The 22,835-nt window shown below is 35.9% G+C and overlaps 1 protein-coding gene across 6 annotated transcripts in view; it reads left to right on the forward strand.

Moving 5' to 3' along the window:
- The first annotated feature begins 485 nt into the window (after nucleotides 1-485).
- Nucleotides 486-22,835, forward strand: part of TENT2 (terminal nucleotidyltransferase 2) — a 58,261-nt gene continuing 35,911 nt past the window's right edge. For 2 of the 6 annotated variants that reach the window (XM_029216210.1, XM_029216205.1), the window contains exons 1-4: nucleotides 499-1,122; nucleotides 6,553-6,726; nucleotides 6,938-7,027; nucleotides 9,807-10,044. In XM_029216210.1, coding sequence (XP_029072043.1) covers nucleotides 6,590-6,726; nucleotides 6,938-7,027; nucleotides 9,807-10,044 — 465 coding nt within the window. In that variant the 5' untranslated portion in view covers nucleotides 499-1,122; nucleotides 6,553-6,589. Of the gene's footprint in view, nucleotides 1,123-6,552; nucleotides 6,727-6,937; nucleotides 7,028-9,806; nucleotides 10,045-22,835 lie in introns of all 6 variants that reach the window. The other 4 variants (XM_029216206.1, XM_029216208.1, XM_029216211.1 and 1 more) reach the window with 4 other exon arrangements.

Here is a 22,835-nt window from a genome sequence, read left to right on the forward strand (position 1 = left end):
TTAACTATTTGTTTTATTAGTGAATGTTAGCTACTAAGGCAGGGAGTTGAGTCCGGGCTTTATAGATAAATAAGGGTCCCCAAGCAGCTCTCAGTTCATTAACGGGGAAAAACAAAGCTTAATACTGATCAGTGTAGAAGAGTTTGAGAAAACTTGGCCAGGAAAATCTTCTCTGGGGAGGAGTCACCCGGCTGAGAGACAGGAAGGACCAGTAAAAAAAAATGTTTATCAGAATGTGAGCTTGAGGAGCGGGTCCAGGGCAGCTCTCCGCCAACCACCCTCCTCCGTCTGCCGCTCCGCCTTTCTCTAGGCAGTCCCAGCCCTTCCCCTACGCGTTCGCGCTCGCTCTCGCAGCTGCTGAACGTCCCACGCCCTCCCAGCCGGGCCCACAGGAGCCGTGCGCTTGCGCACTCGAGCGAAGACCTCGCAGGAGAGAGTGAGGCGGCTGCCGGAAGTATGACCTCCGTCCCCCTACTCGCCGTTTCCATCCGGGGTCACGTCGGTGTTCCGGGTGTTTCCGACAAGGCTTTCTACGCCGCTTTTTTCCGGCTACATTTTGGTCTTCCGTCTATTGCCACCTCCCTCGAGTTCCCTCACCCTTGCTGCCCCTGCCTTTTCTTGTGTCGTACCTCCCCGGACGCCGAGCCCGGGAATTAGATCGCAATCCGGAGCCGGAGCCGGGCCTACCCATTCCGCGCGGGCACTACCACCTTTGGCTCGGGAGAAAGCTAGGACCGAGCGCGCCGGGCCGTCCCTGCTCCGGCTCTGGAGCTCCTGGGTTGGCGGTGACGGTGGATTCTCCTGCTTAGCCTTCCCCGAGGACACTTGTGAGTTAGGGGGTTTCGGAGAGGAAAGCAACGGTGTAGGCCCGGGTGGGGGGCGGGGCGCCGCTAACTTTTTCGGGAACTGTAGTGTTTTGCGTGGGAGGTTCCGGCATAATCTCTCTGATATCCCAGACGTATGGACGGCCCCCAGGCTGCGGTACTTTCTGAAGAATCTTAGGAACTCTTAAACGTTTCCCATTCGTTTGTCTTTCTCGCGCCCCGTCCTCAGTCTAGGACCAAACAAGGAAGACTGTATTGGGACACTGCATGGGGTTTCAAAGGGTGGTGAAGAACTAAGGTAAATATCTGGATTAATAATTTAAAATTTAAGACTTTTCACTAAATGGTTGTGAAATTGTCTCAGTTTTTAGCTTTACAGGAAACCGCACAGGTTAGGACTGTCAGATTGTTGTCTACCCCTTTTGTTTTTGCACCGTTCAGCCTTTGTAGATAGGTTCTCCATCTCTCTTTCTAGGTCAGAACACGGGGGGCTTAATGTGTCTCATAAATTCTCTACTACCCAAGTTCCCTGCCTTGTTTGATCCTCTCTCAGCTCTTTGTTTAAAATAGCAGTCGTTTATTTATATTGGTATACCAGTAGGGTGAACAAAAAAGAAAATGAAACTAAAACTCAAGCTACATTGGCAACCTAACAAACGTGTGGTGTATGGTTTTGTGGGGAAAGGTCAGAACTGAACACTAAGTCTGCGTATTTGAATTACAGGCGACATACTACTTTTGTAAATACCCTCATATTGTATGCTTTATTACCACAAGGCTTTAAACATGGCATTAACAGCTAGAAGGCTCTTAATATGTACTGATGAATAGCCAAATAATAGTAACATTACTCTGTTGGTGTGAATAGTCTCAATTCTGTCTGATCAGGAAGTGTAACAGGCTGTGTGTGAAATAGGTAATTAAGAAATGTTCACTTGGAATCATGTGGCTAGATTATTTTTTAATACTTGAATGGGATCTAATTCTTGATCAGAGGGGATATATGTATAGCTGGTTGACTCTGCTGTACAGTAGAAACTAACACAACATTGTAAAAGCAACTATACTCCAATAAAAATTAATTTTAAAAAAGGAATGTCTTTCAAAACCTGTGGGTGGTTTGACAGAGGGTGAGCAGGATTTAGGAGTTGGACTTGTTGCATTATGGAGAAAAAAAGTGAGTTTAGGGGATCAAAGGCATTTGGAGAAAGTGGACAGATAACTAGATTTGCTACTACATTTCTGGTTTTTATACTAGGTAGATTCCACTTTCCAGGGAATCTTGATGAAGGAATTATGTAACCTTGAGTGTTCTCTAATTCCTTGGAGGAGAGGTCAAGTTTAAGACAGAAATTCCGGGTTGTAAATTATAGGACCAAATGCTATATCACTAGGAATTACTTTGTGAACTACTCCTTTACTACCTTGTCTCATATATGACTATTTACAAATAAACCTGTGTAACTTCCAAATGGGCAACCTTAGTCAAGAAGTAATCCTTAAGATTTTCTCCTTAAGGCAAGAACCAATGCAACAGTTTTAAAGCAGTTCAAAATTTACCTAGATTATTCTTTTTTATAGTCAAGCACAGATTGAGAAATAGATAATTTTCAAACTAAGAAAAATAGAATACCACCAATATCTGGATTTTATTTATCATAAAATTTCTTACACCTGCTACCATGGTTAATGTGGAGTAATTTTTTTTTATGGATCATTGTCTACTTGGTGAAGAAGGCTTTCATTCAGAATATAAAGAAAAAGATTTAAAATTTTGTAGAGGTCCCCTTAAATCTGGTATGGTAATAGTTTTGCTGGATTTTATTCTCAGAAACTCTATTCTGTTTAAAAAATGATCCCTTATATTGTTTTATTATAATAGGTTATTATTTTGGTGTCATTTTTATCTTCATCAAAATTAGTGTTGGAATGTATTAGGAGAAGTATTAGAAAGAGGAATTGAAATTCATGGGCTTTTGGTTTACTTCTTTATCTCTAGATGGTCATGCAGAATACTCGTGTTGGAGAGCATTGAATGTCATTGATTACATTCCCTAGGAATGATCCTCCCCACTTTGAAGGCTGGCCTGGTTAAGAGCCAGACTTGAGGGCCAAAAATTCATCCTGAGGAAAACCCGACAGATAACTTTGTTTTGGAGGCGCTGGAAAACCTTTGATGCTTATCTGGGAATTAGGGATAGGCTGATTTAGATAACTGCCCTAAAGTACACTTTTGAGTATGGAATCATTCTCAGCTTTTTTTGAGTATGGAATCATTCTCAGCTTTTAAGCCGTGGTCGTTTGAGGAGTACTTCTGGGCTACAAGACATCTTTTGACTTATTCTTAAGTTTGAATCTGACCGTGTAATGCAATAGAAATTAGGTGAGGTCTGGGCTATTATGTCATTTCGGGTCTCAAGCCTGAAGAAAAACACAAGCATATTATTTATAGGTATAAACAAAATGTCTAGAATTTTAACTACGAATTAATTTAAATAAATCTGAATATAGAGTGTTTTAATTCTAGTTTTTCTGAATACAAATTTCTTCTCTTGTTTGATCAGATCTATAGTATCTGTGTTACAACAAAATTAAATATCAAGCAAAATTCATTATAATGAATTGTATTTAATGTCATTTTCTCATGAATTCTTTGAAAGAGTAATTGTTTTATGGGGAGTTGAGTCAGAGTAGCAGAGTCAAGGAAGCCAAGAAGGAGTGTAAGCCCAGGCAAAGGGAGAAGAAGGCATTAGTTGACAGCCTTCTTCTGGCATTCTACAGTTATTGAGTGTACTTTTAATAAAGAATTCTCTGGAATCTTGCTTGGTTCAAGATATTTCCTCTGATCAGTGAACATCAGAGAGTACAGTTTAGCAGATTTGATAGGATTGATTTTTTGTTTTAATCAATTTCCTATAACAAGGGATAAAGGCCTGCTGAAGAAAGCTGACAAACTCTTGTTTTCTGGAGGTAACACCTTGTCTCTGCTCCAAATTAGAGTCAGGCACTGGGGATGGGATCTGGTGGCCCAAGACTATTGTCCATAATCTGTTATGAACCTTGGACTGGTGAATCTCACTCTTTGGCCAGGCTAGGAAATTTTAATCTTACAGAATTGAAAAGGAATAAAGTTTCTGTGAGTGACTTATTTGTCTCTTCCCAGATCTTTCTCTTTTCTCTCTTGTTGTCTCCTACTCTAATTTTTCCAGCCATCTTGTCTTAGTCCCAGAGGCAATTACCATTTCTTTTAGCAGCTTATATGTTATTTTCCTCTGTTGTTCTAAAAAAAAAAAAAAAAAAAAAAAAAAGTAGAAATTTTTATATAGCTTGGTTTTTGGATTGACATCTACTGAAAATGAGGATTTACCACTTTTATGTACCCTCTCTCATCATAAATTTTGAGATTTATGTGTGTATAAACATGTAAATATATGTAGCGTATTTTATGTAGCATATGTAATCTGTAAATAAATACAGTGTAGTAAATATATAATAAATATATTACAATTTCTGTTTAAATCAGTATGTTCAATGTTCATGTTATTGTAAGAACCAAGTAGGTGACTGATTATATTTCCTTTTTTATATGACCTTTTGAGTGTGTTTTGTCTGTAGTTTAGTAATTTATTATTAACTTGCTGCATTTCTGTTCCTATAATTTCTGCTCTGTTAGCCGAACTCCTCTCTGTGGTCAAATATATAAGGTAATCTACCAGTTAATCTTTTTCCTCCTTGGATATCTTCTTGAAGACCTCTATGTGTTCTAACTTAAGCTGTTTAGCTTCCCTTCACCATCATCCTGGGGAATTTGTCTCTGCCCTGTGTCAGAGCTCCCTTTTCCTAGATCCCAGATTTTCTTTTCTTTTTTTTTTTGATACCTTACATGTCTAAAAATGTTTTTATTTTCCTTTTGCATTTCCTTCAGAGCCTTGAAGGCATTCACTTCCTTGTTTTGTTTCTACTGTTGCTACTGAGAGGGCCAAAGCCATTTTGATTACCATCCCTTGGTGTGTTTTTTTTTTAATTGAAGTGTAGTTGATTTACAATGTTGTATTAATTTCTGCTGTATAGCAAAGTGATACAATTATACATTCTTTTTTATATTCTTTTCCATTATGGTTTATCTCAGGATATTGAATATAGTTCTCTGTGCTATATGGTAGGACCTTGTTGCTTATCCATACCATCCCTTTGTTTATAACATTTCTTTCTCTGTAATATTTATAAGCTTCTTTTACCTGATATTCTGAAATGTCACTGTAATATACCTTTATATGTGTGTGTGTGTATGTAAATGTGTATATATATATATTCAGTTGTGCTTTATACTCATTGGGTCATTTCAATCTAAGGCTTGGTGTTCTTCAGTCTTGGACATTTTCTTGTTTTATTTACTTGGTAATTTCCTTTTCTGTGTTTTCTCTGTTCTTCCTGGAACTTCTGTTGTATTGGATGTTGGACCACATAGTTTGGTTCTCTTATATTTTTTTCTCTTACTGTCCTGCCTCCTGTCTGCCCTCACCAATTTTTCCTTTTTGTTCATTCCTCAATGTTATTTTTAGCTTTCTGCTGGATATTTCTGCTTTTAATTTTCCAAGAGCCCTTTCTGCTTTTTAAAAAACACATTCTTATTTACATATTCAATGTTATTTCATTAATTATGGAGGGTTTTTTTTTTCCTCACTTTTCATTTGTTGCAGGTGTTGTTTCTGTTTATTCCTAGGCCTTTTTTTTTAACTTTTGATGATCCATGGATGTCTGTTTTCTAACTAGAAATCTAAATTGGAAGCTTATGTGCATGAGTAGGCAGTTCAATAGTAGGCTTCATTGTAGGTTGCGAGTGAGCTTAACTTTTTCTTGGTGAGCGGCTGTTCCTATGTTACAGGTTCTTTGGTTACTGTATTATATGGTTTCTTGTTCCATTATTCCATAGATGAGTTTTCTAATTGCCTGAATTGGGAATGCAGGCTGGGGATCCTATTTTTACTTTGTAGACTTCACTTAATACTTGTTTTCAGTTTGTTTTCTTACCCTACTCTTTGTAAGTCTATAGCCTCTTGGGGTCAGTCATTGCAAAGAATAAATATCTAGTCTTCTGCTTGGGGCAGTGAACGATTCTGATTGCTTTGTACCTAGGTTTTCCCCATTCGTGTGGAGCAAACTCTCTTTTATTGGAAGTTCTTTTTATAAGTTGTTTAGACTTTGAGGGGAATCCCAGCATTTTATAAATAGTTATTAGGTGATACAAATTCCATCCCTTGTTTGATCAGATCTGTACGATCTAAATCCTGGGAATCAGGTTGTCATATGACAGCTTATAGCTTTGAATAAATTAGATTGGGAATAAATGTAAGAAATTGTAGGATTTCATTAAATGTCTCACTTGGGTGGTTTCTTTTTATTATCAGAGTATAGTGGTGTTAACTTGATTCTAAAAGATTTGTTGATATTAAGATAAATTTATTAGGGAAAATTCATCATAAAATTAGAAATGCACAGATTTTACTATCATTTGAATAATGTGGTTAATCTAGATTTAAAATTTATTATTAGTAAGTTTTTTTGTTACTTATGGTGTGACTTAAGAGATCTGTTTGAACTTAAAAAAAATAACTTTGCAAATGAAATTTGTAACTTGGTAACTAATTGTTTATTAATTAGCAGATGCTAGTTATCAAAGAGTTCAATGTCTTTAAGCTATAATAAATTATCTTTAAAACTATTGTAGGTAGAAGAATACATGTTTACTCTTAGTGAACAAGAGCATGTTCCCAAACTCAATTTTGGGTCGCCCGCCTTTCACTCCAAACCATCAACAACATAATAACTTCTTCACCCTGTCACCAAGTCTTTATTCACACCAGCAGCTTATAGATGCACAGTTCAACTTTCAGAATACAGAGTAAGTACGGTGTTATTTTGGCCCATGTCATTTGTAAGTTTCATTTTCTACTTGACACAAATCCTTTTTATATGAAACATTTGGAGCTAGAGAAAATGTCATCATGTCTTGTTTTCTTGTGATCAGTGAACTGCTTAGTTTTTCTGAAATTAGTTTTTTGTTTTTAAGGAAAAAATGTATACTACTACTGTTCTTTCTTTGTCTTTGGTAGCTTGTCTAGAGCTGTATCATTACAGCAGTTGACATATGGAAATGTCAGTCCAGTACAGACCTCAACTTCCCCATTATTTCGAGGAAGGAAGTAAGTATTCCTTACTTATTTTAAAAGAAAAAATTGCATTTTGGGGAACTGTTTAACACTGTATCTTGTATTAAGTTGAATGGACACTATGCCCTACATTTTGTTTTCTGGGACCTGTGTGATCAGTCCTGTAACAGAATTTTAAAACTTCAAAGTATTTAAAAAATTTTAGGGATAACTGTCTTCAGATAACTACTTTTAATTGAGATTTTTAACTAAATAAGATGGGTTTCCGTATCTGTTTGTTAGGGCCGCCATAACAAAGTACAATAGACTTGGTGGCTTAAACAACAGAAATTAATTTTCTCAAAATTCTGGGGGCTAGAAGTCCAAGATCAAGGTGTTGGCAGGTTTGGTTTCCTCTGAGGCCTCCCTCTTTAGCTTATAGATGGCTGCCTTCTTTCTCTGTCCTCAAATGGTCATCCCTCTGTCTGTGTTTTTGGTGTCCTAATCTGTTCTTCTGAGGACACTAGTTATATTGGATTAGGGCTCACTCTAATGACCCCATTTTAACTCAGTTACTTCTTTAAAGGACCTGTGTCCAAATACAGTCACATTTTGAAGTAATAGGGGTTAAGACTTAAGCATATGAATTTTGAGAGGACATAATTCAGCCTATAACACCTTCTTTCTAGTAAAGTTTACTATTTGATTTCTCTTACACAGGTAAGGTTCCACGATAAATATTATTATAGTGAAAATTTCTACATGACATAAAGCTTTCTATAGAGAAGTCAGGAATCAATTCATTTTAACCAATTTGATTAAAAGAAATTGATGTATCATGGGGTAATTATGATAGAACTTTAGGGGTGATGATTAAAATAATATTTGGCAATATTTGCAAGATATTGCTATTTATAGTCTGTATAAACATTCTGTAACAGTAGCTAGGAATTATTGATCACTCACTATGTGTAGTAGGCATTGTTCTAAAGACTTTGCAGATAATGGTTTGACTAAGTTTCACAACACTTTATGAGGTAAGTACTGTTACGCCTCTTCTTTTGAGGAGAAAGCTGAAGCACACAGAAGTAATGATCTGGTTATTCAGGTAGGAGTAGCATAGCTGGGATTTGAAACCAGGTGGTTTGGCTCTACATCCCATACTTAGAAGCACTGTGAATTGTTCTTCAAAGTTGCCATTGTGGAAAACTATATAATGATGCTTAAATTATTGACTTTATTCAAATTTTCATTTTTTAGAAATTGCCTTGATAGCCCATTTGTGAATCATGAATGAAAATAAATTCCACTAGTTCATAATTATACATATGTATTTTTAAAACTGAAATTGACATTCTCAATAGAAGGTATTCAGCATATAAAGCTCTAAATTTTATGTTTAAAAAATGTTAAAGGGGCTTCTCTCGTGGCTCAGTGGTTAAGAATTCGCCTGCCAATGCAGGGGACACGGGTTCGAGCCCTGGTCGGGGAAGATCCCACATGCTGTGGAGCAACTAAACCTGTGCACCACAACTACTGAGCCTGCGCTCTAGAGCCCGTGAGCCACAACTACTGAGCTCACATGCCACAACTACTGAAGCCCACGCGCCTAGAGCCCGTGTTGTGCAATAAGAGAAGCTACCACAATGAGAAGCCTGCGCACCACAATGAAGACCCCGCTCGCCGCAATTAGAGAAAGCCCGCACACAGCAACAAAGACTCAACACAGCCAAAATTAAATGAATAAATAAATTTTAAAAACATAAAAAAAATTAAATATACACTTTTGTTTTTAGCATCTTTACCTGTGGGTAGGAGTACCAGTTATTTTGTGGGTCTGCCAAGGAGAGAGTAATTGATATAATCCCAAGAGTATTAAAATAAAAACCTTCAGGTGACTATGACTCATAAAATTTTAGAGTTCAAAAGGAATTGGATAATTTCCTATGGTGTAAACAACTTAAGAAAGTAAATACCTTTCTTTTCCCACAAATAATTACTTTTAAATTATTTTTCCCTTTTTGTTTTGAATATTTTTAAGCCTCCAGAAAAATTTGAATAGTACAAGGAACACCTGTATGTGGTTTTCCTAGATTGATCGGTTCTGCGAGATTTGTTTTATTCTGCCTTTTTCCTTCCCTATCCCTACTTTTTTCTGAGTGATATGAAAGAATGTTGTTGACATTGTTGCACTTTACCCCGCAACACATCAGTGCATTCCTCCTAAGAACAAGGATATTCTCTTGTATAACCAAAAATATATTGATCATGCCCAAGAAATTTAACATTAGTACAATACTGTTATCTGAAATGCAGTTCATTTTCAGTTGCAGTTCTTTAGTTGTCCAATATCTTTATATAAAGCTTTTTTAAAAAGTAACTGTCTCTTAATTTGGTCTTTCCTACTGATAAACCAGAACATAGGTGGTCTCAAAGAGCCCTTTTTTATATATAGCACTCAGTTCAGTTAATCTTATCCTCCTTATGTTAGAGTTTGGATCTTTTATTGTTAGTGATTCTATAAATAGAAATTCTCCTGCCAAGTTTTTGCTGCTGATAAGAAGTATTGTGGTAGTTCAAATGCAGGAGACCAACCCTAATGTATATATGTGGTTTGTTTTTTTAAAAAATATGCATCATTATTACACATTTTTCCTAAAGCGTTCTCTAAGGCATCTCTTATGCCGAAAATGAATATTTTAAGATTCATTTAGAGCTAATGTGGCCTCGCTGAAAAAGTCAGTATTGTCATCTATTTATATACTTTTAGTGTTTTCTATTTGTAATCAGAAAATTATATCTTTAATCACTAAGGTATATTGTTTGTTTTCAGGAGATTAAACGATGAAAAGAATCTTCCTCTTGATGGTAAACGACAACGTTTCCATTCACCTCACCAAGAGCCAACTATAGTTAACCACATAGTGCCTTTATCAGGTGAAAGAAGATACTCAATGCCGCCATTGTTTCATACACACTATGTACCAGATATAGTCAGAGGTGTTCCACCTTTTCGAGAAATACCATTTTTAGAACCTAGAGAAATCACACTGCCTGAGGCCAAAGATAAGGTAATTTTAATGTAGATTTTAGTTTTATCTTTTGGGAAGTTAATATAAATAGTGTATTGAAAGTATCAGAAATATCTAATGTCTTGGATTAAGTAGAACATGCCCTTTTTTGCACTATTTAAAGTACTATTCAGAGCTTTCTGTCTAAATTTGATTCTTTGATTTTTGTGAGCTGTTCTTCTATGGAAATGCAGCTTTCATATCAGGATATCAGATTTTCTGTGATTCATAAAAATCTGGGATTAGAGCCTAAAACGTTTGATTTCTTAGTTTAGAGAATTCTGTTGTTACCTATTCTTATTACAGAAAAACAAGCTTTCATATGGATATTGTAGTAAAGTATTAAAAAGCATCTTTTGGGATATTTGTTTTTATCATGAGGTTTTTAATGTCAAAAATAGAGAACCCAGGAGTCAGTGAGAAAGTAATACTTCCAAAGGGATATGATCAGGAAAGATTTATCAAAAACATTATTTGTAAAAAAAATTTCAAATAAATGAAATGAAGCTCTTAAAATAATAATTCTTGGGAAATGACATTATCAGCATTGGGGAACAATGAGTTATTTAATACCAGTATTAGAAGCATATCTCTTCTCTCTCCCCATATTTAGTGAAACCTAAAAAAAAAATTCTGGGTGATTTAGAAGAGTTTATAATGTAAATATCTGCATTCTCTTGAATTGTCTGTGGCTTATATTTGTTGTTTTTGCATTTTCAAAGCTGCACTACTCTGGAGAAATATGACATTTGTAGGCTAAGGAGAAGGAGCCTGAAAAGAGTGTAGTGACTTTATTTTGGGTTCCTAGCAACCAGCATAGGTCTGGAACATAGTAAGTGTACAGAAAATGTTGGGTCAAAAAGGAACACTTGCTGCATTCCTTAGTTGTGCTGCTTTTTATTCTCCTATCATTCCTTTTTTTCTTTAATTGAGATGTAATTGTATCATAAAATTCTTTTTTTTTTTTTTTTTTTTTTTTTTGGGCTGCGTTGGGTTTTCTTTGCTGCACACGGGCTTTCTCTAGTTGGGCAAGCGGGGGCTACCCTTCATTGTGGTGTGCGGACTTCTCATTGCAGTGGCTTCTCTTGTTGTGGAGCATGGGCTCTAGGCGCGCAGGCTTCAGTAGTTGTGGCACATGGGCTTAGTTGCTCCATGGCATGTGGGATCTTCCCATACCAGGGCTTGAACCCATGTCCCCTGCATTGGCAGGAGGATTCTTAACCACTGTGCCACCGGGGAAGTAAGTCCACGTAAAATTCACTCTTTTAAAGTGCATGATTCAGTGGTTTTTATTATATTCACAAGGTTGTGCGACCATTACCACTGTCTAATTCCAGTACCTTTTATCACCCCCAAAAGACACCCTGTACCCAGTAGCAGTTCCTTTCTCATCTCTGCCCCTCTCCCCCAGCCTCTGGCAACCACTAATCGATTTTTTATCAGTATGGATTTGTCTGTTTTGAACATTTCATATAAATGGAGTCATACAATATGTGGTCTTGATTCTTTCACTTAACATGTTTTCAAGATTCATCCATGTCGTAGCATTTCTCAGTTCTTTATTCCTTTTTATAGCTGAGTAATATTCCATTGTATAGATAAACCATATTTTATTTGTGCATTCCTCAGTTGATGGATTTTTGGGCTGTTTCCACTTTTTGACTATTCTGCTATATCTGTGTACAAGTTTTTGTGTGGACATGTTTTCATTTCTCTTGGGTCTATACCTAGGGGTGAAATTGCAGAGTTATGCAGTAGCTCTGTGTATATAACTTTTTGAGGAATTGCCAACATATTTTCTAAAGTGGCTGCACCATTTTACATTTCTACCAGCAGTGTGTGCGTGTTCCAGTTTCTTCACATCTTTGCCAACACTTTTTATTGTTTGTCTTCTTGATTATAACCAGGTGGGTTATAACCTAGTGGGTGCGAAATGGTATCTCATTTTGATTTTGGTTTGCATTTCCCTAATGACTAATGATGTTGATCACCTTTTCATTTGTGTGTTGGAATGTGTATCTTCTTTGGAGAATTATCTATTCAGATCCTTTGTCCATTTTTAAATTGTTTTTGTTATTCTTGTTGAGTTGTAAGAGTTGTTTATATGTTCTGAATACTAGACTTTTATCAGATAGATGATTTGCAAATGTATTCTTCCATTCTGTGGTGTCTCCTTTTACTTTCTTGGTGGTCTCCTTTGAAGCGCAAAAGCTTTTTTCATTTTGACGAAGTCCAATTTGTTTTTCTTTGGTTGCTTGAGCTTCTGGTGGCATATCTAAGAAATCATTGCCTAATCCAGGGTCACAAAAATTAATGCCTCCATGTTATTCTAAGAGTTTTATAGGGTTCTTAGATTTAGGTCTTTGATCCATTTTGAGTTAATCTTTATATATGATGTGAAGTAGGGGATCTAACTTAATTTTTTGCTCTTGGTCCAATTGTCCCAGCACTGTTTAAGAAAAAGGCTGTCATTCTTTTCTTACTGTGAAGTAGGAAAAGCATTTAGTCAATACCAGTGGGAGGAAGGAAAAAGCAGAGTGACTAACTTGGGATGTTTTGGTACCCCCCCACCCCCCCTCGACTGTTTGTCCTTTTCTTTGCTTTCTCATTTTAAAGAAACTCATGTAATACTATATTGTGAAAGCCTGTGGTATAAATCACATGAGACCAATTCTTTGAATGACGATATAACAACCTTTTACTACGTGTGGGTTTTTGATATATACATGCAGGTAGGCCCATTTTTTATGGAATATATTATGCATGAGTATTGAAGTTCTCTATTTTTGCATTTATTTATTTGTATGTTTGTAATAGTTAATTCTTAGAACTAACTAAATAACTACTAGTTCTGCATATGGATCAGGGATATACTGAGTCTCAGTAAATGTAATAACATGATTCACATTAGTCAGTATAGATCATCTAGTAAAGTATGGTTCCATATCAGTAACTTTTTCTTTGCTTAGTAGCATAGAAAAAGATTGTCCTAAATCTTATGTTTTTGGCATAAGCACTTATCTCAAGGGATAAAGATAATATTCTGTTGTTAAACCAATTTCTTTGAGTGCTACTCTGTACTTGCCTAGTTGTGGGAGAAAGAAGGCAAGTAGTTAGTTCTGTGTCCATTCTTTAAGTGAACACTTTTTAAGAAAACTAACATTTATTGATGTCTCTTCTCTTCTAGGCATTCTACATATGCTATATTATTTAGTCTTTTCAACAACCCCATGACATGGATATTATCCTAATTTTACTGAGACTCAGAAAGCTAAATAACTTGCTCAAGGTCACAGCTAGTAAGTGACAGAACCAAGATTTGACCCTCATCTCTAATAATATAAACAGGAGGAACTTAAGATGCTTAAAATCAAGAGTAGGGAGATGACATTCTTAGAACTGACTATAATAACTGATAATCTGTGGCAGTAATAGCTAATGTTTACTGAGTGTCTTTCTTTGCCAGCAGTGTGCTCAGTAGTTTGTATGGTTTACCTCTGTTTATCTCTGCTGGATTGTAAAATGAGTGGGAGGTTCAGTGAGAAATAAAAGTGGAGCAGTAGTTTGAGGCTTTGAATGCACAGTAGAATGCCATTGAAGGTTTTTGAGTAGAGGACTATCCCAATTAGATTTGCATTTTTGGGAAGATAGTTCTTAGAGTATAGTGGAGTTTGGTGTGGAATAGGAGGGCCTGGAAGTTGGATGATTACCTTGAAGGCTATTAATTATCAAATTCTTTCGGATGAGAGGTGCTGAAGCTTTCAGTTACAGTGGATAATTGTGGAAAAGATGTGAGAGACCATGCATAAGGAAAATTGATAGATGTGTGGAATGATTGAATATAGGGGAGAGAGAGAGAGATATCAGTAACTTTAATGATTTGATTCTGGACTGTTAACAGAGATAAGGAACTCAGATTTTGGGTGTATAAGCTGATTGAGGAAGTAGTCAAGAGTTTTTTTGAACTATGGGGAAATCTGCTGTAACGTTTGTGCTCTTGAGAGACCTCATGTTCTGCAGATTGCACACTAAGAATATAGGGCTATGGGAAAATAGGGCTGGAGGACACTACTCAAAACCTAAACAGTTTTGTAACCAGAACGCTATCAAGAATAATAATTGATATCTTAGGAAATGACTTGGACAGACCAGGTAGGTGGCTTAGCATGGTTGGATGCTGCTGCATGGGATATTAAAAATATACATTACAGAGTTGAGATGTGCTGGCTTGTGGAGGGCACTGAGACAAGGCAGTTAAAAGTGGCACTCTGAGTCAGTGAGTCTGCTGTTAAGTTAGACTCAGAAGGAAATACACCAGCAGAGAGCTGTGTGAGTCTGGGGGTATGCCTATCAAGTGGGAACCCTGGATATGGATGCTTATTTTTAGTTGTCTTAGATCTATAAGGACTCCTGCCTGTGAACAGCCAAGCTGAGGGCTTTTTTTTTTTTTTCTTGTAAGGTTATAATTCCACAATTTCAGCTCCACATACAAGTCAACCCAATTAATACATTAAATTGATACTGTTCCCTTATTTACCAATCATCTGTAAGCTAATCAGTATTGTAGAAAAACATGTTGTAGCTGAACTGGCCATATATATTTCAGAAGCAAGGCTGGGGCCAGAGATATGAATCCTGAAGTCACCTGAAATAGAAGTGACAATTGAAACTCCTGAAGTAGATTAGATTCTGTATTTTTTTAGTATCCAGCAAATATTTGTGAGTGACAGCTATATGCTACAACGTTGTGCCAAAACATTTTGGTAAACGTACATGGTCTCTTTAACATGTACATACAGTATAGTGAGAGGGAGAGCCATTAAAAAATAATCATGCAAATCACAGTTTTATTTATATATAAGTGCTATAAAGGAAAATTGCAGAGTGGTAAGAGAATTTATTTGAAATTTCAGTGATGGTCTAGAGGAGGTAACGTTTGAGCTGAGATCTGACGGGTGAGTAGGAGTTAACTAGTGAAAGAGTAGTAGGGGTGGAGAGAATGCTTTTGAGAGAGGGAACAGTGTATTTGAGGGTCCGAAAAATTGTAGAAGGGAGCATGGAGTATGCAAAGAACTGAAAGGAGGCCAAGGTGGCTAGAGTTTGATTGGTTTAGGAGTTTTTTAAGCAGGAAAGAGATGAGTTAAAATTATTCTGACTTCATTTTAAGCAGTTGAACAAGTGTGGATGTAGGGAATTTATGGTTGTGAAAGGTAATGGTGCCTTGAATTAGGAAGTGCTGATAGTTAAGATGAAGAAAAACTGGATTTAAGCTTTTTTGGGGGAAGTGAAATTGATAGGATTTGATGATGGATTAGAGATTAGGTCATCTAAGCATCTGCATCATGGGATGTTTAGCCACATTCCTGGCTTCAACTCACTAGATGCCACTTATCGCTGGTTATGACAACTAAAAATATCTATAGATATTGCCAGATGTCCCCTGGGGGGCAGAATTGCCTCTAGTTGAGAACCGCTGGTTTAGGTAGAGAAGAAAATATTGAAGATTACTCCCAGATTTCTGGCTTCTATAACTGGATGCATGGTGATACCATTCACTGAGACAGAACAAAATGCAAGAGGAGCAAGCTTTAGGAGTATGTGAATTTAATAGGAATTGAAGGGTGAGCAGGGATGTCATGAGTTCTGTGGACATGTTGTCTTAAATGTGCATTTGAAACATCAAATTAGATATTTAGAGTTGATAGTTTAATACATATAGATCTGGAATTAAGAGGAAAGGTATTGACCAGAAGTGTACATTTGGTGATCATTGGCATGTAGATGATAATTGAAGCCAAGAGGATGGGTATGATTGTCTAGGGGGAGTGGTGAGCCTGGATCCAAGACTGATTGAAATAGGTTGAGGAAAGGGTAGGAAAACAGATACGGAAACTAAGCTTATTTACAATTGTTTTGGGAGGTTTGGCTGTGAAGAGGAGGAGCCAAAGATGGGAAGTTGGAACAAAGGAATTTTTTTTTGTTTTGTTTTTGAGGTGGAAGAAACTTTAAGCACATATAAATGTTTATGGGAAAGATTCCTTAGAAGGTGGAAAGGGCATGGGTCCTGCCTATAGGTGGAGTGATTGGCTTTAGGTAAGAGAAAAGCTTTTTGGAACTGGAGGATATAGGAGGAGAGGATAGGTGTAGGTAAAAGGAAGATAGGTAGATTTGTACATATGGTATGGAGAAGTTAATGGAGTTTCCATAGTTGAGTGGCTTCTTCATGTTTTCTCTCTGAATTACTATGCAAGGTTATCTGTTGAGAGTAGAGAAGATGAAATGGGATGTCTGAGGTTTAAGAATAGTGGAGAAGGTTTGAAACAGCATGTGCTGGGTAGTGTAAAGAGCTCACTTAACATTGGTAATAATGAATTTACTATTAATAGTAATAAATCAGTCAGCTGTTTTAGTAAGTTCCAGGGAAATATTTTGTTAGTATAAGTTTTAATTAGAGAATTAAACCTAAAAAATTAAATTTTTGAAAATGAGTACGTTCTGAGTTTAAATTTTTCCTCCATTTTAAAGTCTTTTCTCTGTTTTTCAAGTTGCTATATTAGCAAACAGAACTCTTCTCAGTAAAAAAATCTGAGGTACTTTTCTGGATTTTAACTTTTATTTCATTCTAGTTTTTAGGTGAAGATATGGTTGCCTGAACAAAAAAGAGGCTTGTAGAGGAATCAGAATTATCTGAACTCCTGAATTCCATCTATAATAACTGATTTTTGAAAATTCTGGGTAGTTTGAAGGTATTATGTGAATTGAAGTAATTGATTTTGAATTTTGAGTTGAGATGAGGATAGGTTGAGGTTTTCTTGGTACTGAGTATAAAGTAAAAAGATGATTATGAATGAATTGTTCAAGATTTCTTGTGTAATGTTCAGTTTTGGAAAGGAGCAAATTTTATGGAACCTCTTGACACCCTAGGAGGAACAATTTGGGGACAGTTATCTTGCAGATTTTTCAGAGGCTCTATCTTTAAAATTTTCAATATTCCACCTTATTTAGAAACAGAACAAATGTATATGCCCATATCGCCTATCAGGTTTTTTCCAGCTTTACGGAGATATGAGTAACAAATAAAAATTGTATATATTTAAAGTATACATGATGTTTTGATGTATGTATATGTTGTGAAATGATTACCATAATCAAGATAATTAAGGTGATATTCATCACCTCACAGTTATATTTTTTTGTGATGAGAACACTTGAAATCTACTCGCAGCAAATTTCAAGTGTACAATACATTATTATTAACTGAACGTATTCACTGTAATTGTACATGATGTCTCCAGAAGTTATTCATCTTATAACTGAAAGTTTGTATCCTTTGAGCGGTATTTCCCCATTTTCCTCATCCTACTCCTCAGCCCCTAATAACTGCCATTCCACTCTCTGCTACTGTGAATTTGACTTTTTTAGAGTCCACATGTAAGTGAGGTCATGCAGTATTTGTCTTTCTGTGTCTAGCTCATTTCATTTAGCATAATGTCTTCCAGGTTCATCCATGTTGCAAATGGCAGAATTTCCTTCCTTTTTTAAAGCCAAATAATATTCCATTGTGTATGTGTACACACGCGCACACACACACACACACAAATTTTCTTTATCCATTCATCCATCAGTGGGCACACTTAGGTTTTCTCCATATCTTGGCTACTGTGAATAATGCAATGAACATGGGAGTGCAGATTCCTTGTTGAGATAGAGACTTTTTTCCTTTAGATATATACCCAGAAGTGGGATAGCTAGAACATATGGTAGTTCTATTTTTAATTTTTTGAGGAATCTCCTTGCTGTTTTCCAATATGGTTGTACTTCCTATGAATACTGTGTAAGGGTTCCCTTTTCTCCACATCCTCGCCAACACTTATTTTTTGACTTTTTGGTAATAGCCATCTTAACAAGTGTGAGGCGATATCTCATTGTGGTTTTTTTTTAAATTTATTAATTAATTAATTTTTGGCTTGTTGGGTCTTCGTTTCTGTGCGAGGGCTTTCTCTAGTTGCGGCAAGCGGGGGCCGCTCTTCATCGCGGTGCGCTGGCCTCTCACTATCGTGGCCTCTGTTGTTGCGGAGCACAGGCTCCAGACGTGCAGGCTCAGCAGTTGTGGCTCACAGGCCTAGTTGTGCCACGGCACGTGGCATCTTCTGAGACCAGGGCTCGAACCCGTGTCCCCTGCATTGGCAGGCAGATTCTCAACCACAGCGCCACCAGGGAAGCGCCTCATTGTGGGTTTTATTTTCATTTTCCTGATGCTAAGTAATACTGAACATCTTTTCATGTACCTGTTGGCCATTTGTATGTCTTCTTTGGAAAAATGTCTCTTTAGGTCCTTTGTCCATTTTTAAATTGGGTCATTTGTATTTTTGCTACTGAGTTGTATGAGTTTCTTATATATTTTGGATATTAACCCCTTCTCAGATATATATGGTTTGCAAATATTTTCTCCCATTCTTTATGCTGCTTTTTCATATTGTTGATTTTTTTTGCTGTACAGAAACTTTTATTTGACGTAGCTCCACTTGTTGATTTTCGCTTTTGTTGCCTATGCTTTTGGTGTCAAATCTGAAAAATCATTGTCAAGACCAAGGTCATGGAGCTTTCCCCTTATGTTTTCTTATATGAGTTTTACAGTTTCAGGTCTTACAATTAAATCTTTAATCCGTTTTGAGTTGATTTTTGTGTGTGGTGTAAGGTAAGGGCCCATTTTCATTCTTTTGCATGGGGATATCCAGGTTTCCCAACACTGTTGAAGACTGTGCTTTTTCTGTTGTATAGTCTTGACACCTTTTAGTTAACCATATGTGCATGGGTTTTTTCCTGGACTGTCTATTATGTTCATTGGTCTGTGTGTCCATTTTTATGCCAGTACTATACTGTTTTGATTACTATAGCTTTGTAATAGAATTTGAAATCAGAAAGTGTCATGCGTCCAGCTTTGTTCTTCTTGCTTAAAACTGCTGTAGCTATTCTGGGTCATTGGTGGTTCCATGTGAATTTTAGGATTGCTTTTTCTATTTCTGTGTGAAATGCCACTGGAATTTTGATAGGCATTGCATTGAATCTGTAGATAGCTTTGGGTACTGTGAACATTTTAACAATTTTGATTCTTCGGATCCATGAATGGGATATCTTTTCATTTATTTGTAGTCTTTAATTTCTCTCACCAGTGTTTTATAGTTTTCAGTGTACAGATCTTTTACCTCCTTGGTTAAATTTATTCTTGGGGCTCTATCTTTATAATGTATGTGTCTGTCAAAAATGTTTTAAAGCCACTGAGATGTAAATTCATGTAGAAAATCTAGACCAGGACTCAGCACAAGAGATCCTCAAATGAAAGCTTGTTTTGTTTGTTTTTTTTCATCCTCCTTTTATTAGGCAATTCTTTCTTGGCTAAGTTCAGATAATAGTATGTGCCTAAAAGCAGTCAGGGTTCAGGGAAAAAAATCAGTAATTCAAACTGCCTAATCAGTGTACCAGTTGATAAATTAATCAAGAGATTAATTTATCTTGATTAAGATAAGCCAATGAAAGCTTATCTTCATTGGCTTATTATCTTGTAAGCCAGTGAAGGCTCTACATTGTGGCCACACACACAAAAAAACCCATAGTAATTTAACACATTAATAAAGAGTGGGTTGTTTTCAGCATGACATTTTCCTGATTCTATTTTATTTAATTTGAAGAGAAAGGGAATTCAGTATCAAGAATGAATTTAAACTTTTATTTCATAACTAGCTTTATTTTACTCAGTAATTGGTACTAGCTTTTTCTACAGTTACATGTGTAACAAAGATTGTGGCAATGAGAGAGCCTGAGGAATTGCTAGTTTTTGTTGAAGTGTTTGTGAACTAATGACCTATTTTCTGTACGATATTTAATTTTATTTCTCCTGTCTTGAAAGCTCATTGCTAATTTGTGTTTGTTGTTTGTAGATAGCACTTATATTTAGCCCAAACCCTGTTACCAATTTTCATGTGTTATAGTAAGTGATCAGGTCTTGATACTCCCAGCTGAAAGGTTTTTTCACTTTCTTTTACATGGGGACCCAGCTAACAGGGACAAATGGAGAATCTACTGAGAATACCATGCAAAAGTTATACCTTAAGCTTTCTTTACTGACACATTTAAAAACTTTTCTGAATCTAAATCCATACTTAACTTGTCTTTAAGTTGTTGATCTTGTGTTGATCTCAGACAACGATAACTTTATTGGTAATTTGGTTTGAGCCTGAGTTTGAGGACAGGTTATAATACTTTTTAGGAAAAAGGAACATTGATATTTGGAACAAATATTAATTTAAATATTTTAAACTATTATGTAAATCTTATTTTTTATACAATTTTGAGAAGATATAATTTTTATATACAGTGAGAAATAGATATCTTCTATAATTAATTTTAAATTAAAGTAATAGATCTTGGCAGGCAGCCTAAACTGGTAGTATTGTAGAGATTTAAACAACTTTAGGAATAATGTATTTTACAGATACTTTGTTGCAATAGTTTTTTTTTTTAAACTAATGATTAGGAAGACTTTACTTTCGAATGAAACAAAAACAAAGTCTTGAAATGCCGTTATGCATAGTCAGCTTATTACATATATGATCTAAATATTTGATGCTTGATATTCAGCCAAGGAGATTTCATATCATACATTCCTCTATTTTTCCAGAATTATAAGACCATTGAGCCATCTTCTGAAATATTTCTCTAAATTTAAGCAAGAGAAGTCTTGTTTCAGCATATATGTGCATTTCTTTTGAGTTTTTGTCTTATTTGGACTCTATATGTCTGGTGTAGGATAATCAATAAGGCGGCTGGATAGGGAGGAAAATTCATTTGTATAACAATCTACTAGGTCTCCATTATAATAGTACTTGAGAGAGAAGAAATGTTCTACGAATGTAGAAAAAAGAAGAGGAGCAAATATATGGAATTTCGTATTTTCTACCTAGTCATACATTTTTTCATATGTGAATGTTTCTACATGAACATGATCATTCAGACGAAAAAACTTTTTAAGTATAATAACATTTCATTTGGGCATTGTTGTAAAGAAATTTCTTCCTTGCTTTTTTTTGGCCACACTGTGCGGCTTGCAGTATCTTAGTTCCAGGACCAGGGATTGAACCTGGGCAACCGCAGTGAAAGCGCCAAGTCTTAATCACTGCACCACCAGGGAATTCCCAAGAAATTTATTTCTTTTTGTTATTCAACAAATGTTGAGTACCTACTCTGACTTGTAGTAGTTTTGATCTGCCTAACGGATTCTCTAGATCATGGGGTTGGCAAAACTTTTTCTATAAAGGGCCAGTTAGTAAATATTTTAGATATATGAGCTACATGGCCCCCCGTCACATTTTCTTTTCTTTTCTTTCTTTTTTAAACAATGCTTTAAAAATATATGGATCATTTTTAGTTTGCTGGCCCTACAGAACAGGCCAGAGGCAGTATTTGGCCTACAGGGCCAAATACTAAGTGGATTAATACTAATTAACACTAATACCCTGCTCTGAGTGGATAAAACTTAATTATTCAAGCACCATTTAAAATTTTATATTAACCACTCTAACTGGAAGCCTTTTTCAAGTCTTTTTGTAAAGATGGATGCCTCTTTAAAAAAGCTTCTTAAAAGTAAAGCTTTTTATTATGGAAAGTATCAAATATATACAGAAATAGAATATAGTATTATAAATCCCCATAACACCAAGCTTTAACAATTACTGACATTTGACCAATCTTATTTTGTCTATACCTCCCTCCCTTATTAGTTTGAAGCAAATTCCAGGTGTCATCATTTCATTCATAAATATTTCAGTATTCTGTTTTGTTATTATTTTTGTCTCTCCTTTTCCCAGGGCTATACTGTTTTGATTACTGTAGTTGTATGGTTAAGTCTAGAAGTTAGGTATGGTAAATCCTTCAACTTTTTTCTTCTATCTCTCCATTTATTTAGGTGTTTAATTTCTCTCATCAATATTTATAATTTTCAGTGTACAGGTTTTGTATATCTTTTGTTTAATATATTTCCAAGTATTTCATATTTTTAACTGCTTTTGATAATTTAAAAAATGTAAATTCCCAATTATTTTTTGCTGGTATGTATACTTTATAGTCAGTTATCTTTTTAGGAAATTAAAACATGAGAGAAAAAGCCTTGGTTCTACATATTATATTAAAATGTTCATTAGTTTTGTGGGCATATCTTTCTGGTATGCTTCGTTATCTGTAGGAATGTTACTCTTCTCATTTTTTTAATAAAAACTTTGTATGTGAATTGACTAGAATCCTTTTTAGACATTATTTCTTCAAATATTATTTTTCTGTCCTCCCATTCTCACCTCTCTTTTTGAGATTCCAGTTCCTTTCTGTTTAAGTGAGGCGACTTTTCCTATACTACTTTTAGATGAGGATAAGCTAGCTTTGCTAGGTTTGTGGCTGTAGGAATCCTCTTCTGTTGCTATGTAGTATTCAAAAATATACTTTCTGAGACCTTTTCTCTTCTCCTTCCCTGCTTTTATCTAGTTTGGGTTTTTCACTTTCTACAATATGAACGTTTTTGGTTAGATAATCTTTGCTGTGGGGAATTGTCCTGTGCATTGTAGGATGTTTAGTGGCATCCTGGCCTCTACCTGCTGGTTGCCAGTGACCACCCTGTCGTACCCATTCCCCCAAATATGATAACCAAAACTGTTTCCAGACATTGTCAGATGTCCTCTGGAAGTCAGAATCATTCTAGTTTTAGACTTTCTTTCCTTTACACCTAATGGCTCTGTGCTACTTAG

Source organism: Monodon monoceros, unplaced genomic scaffold (genome assembly GCF_005190385.1).
Source record: "Monodon monoceros isolate NGI ecotype Baffin Bay Population unplaced genomic scaffold, NGI_Narwhal_1 Super_Scaffold_12, whole genome shotgun sequence".
Taxonomy (NCBI): domain Eukaryota; kingdom Metazoa; phylum Chordata; class Mammalia; order Artiodactyla; family Monodontidae; genus Monodon; species Monodon monoceros.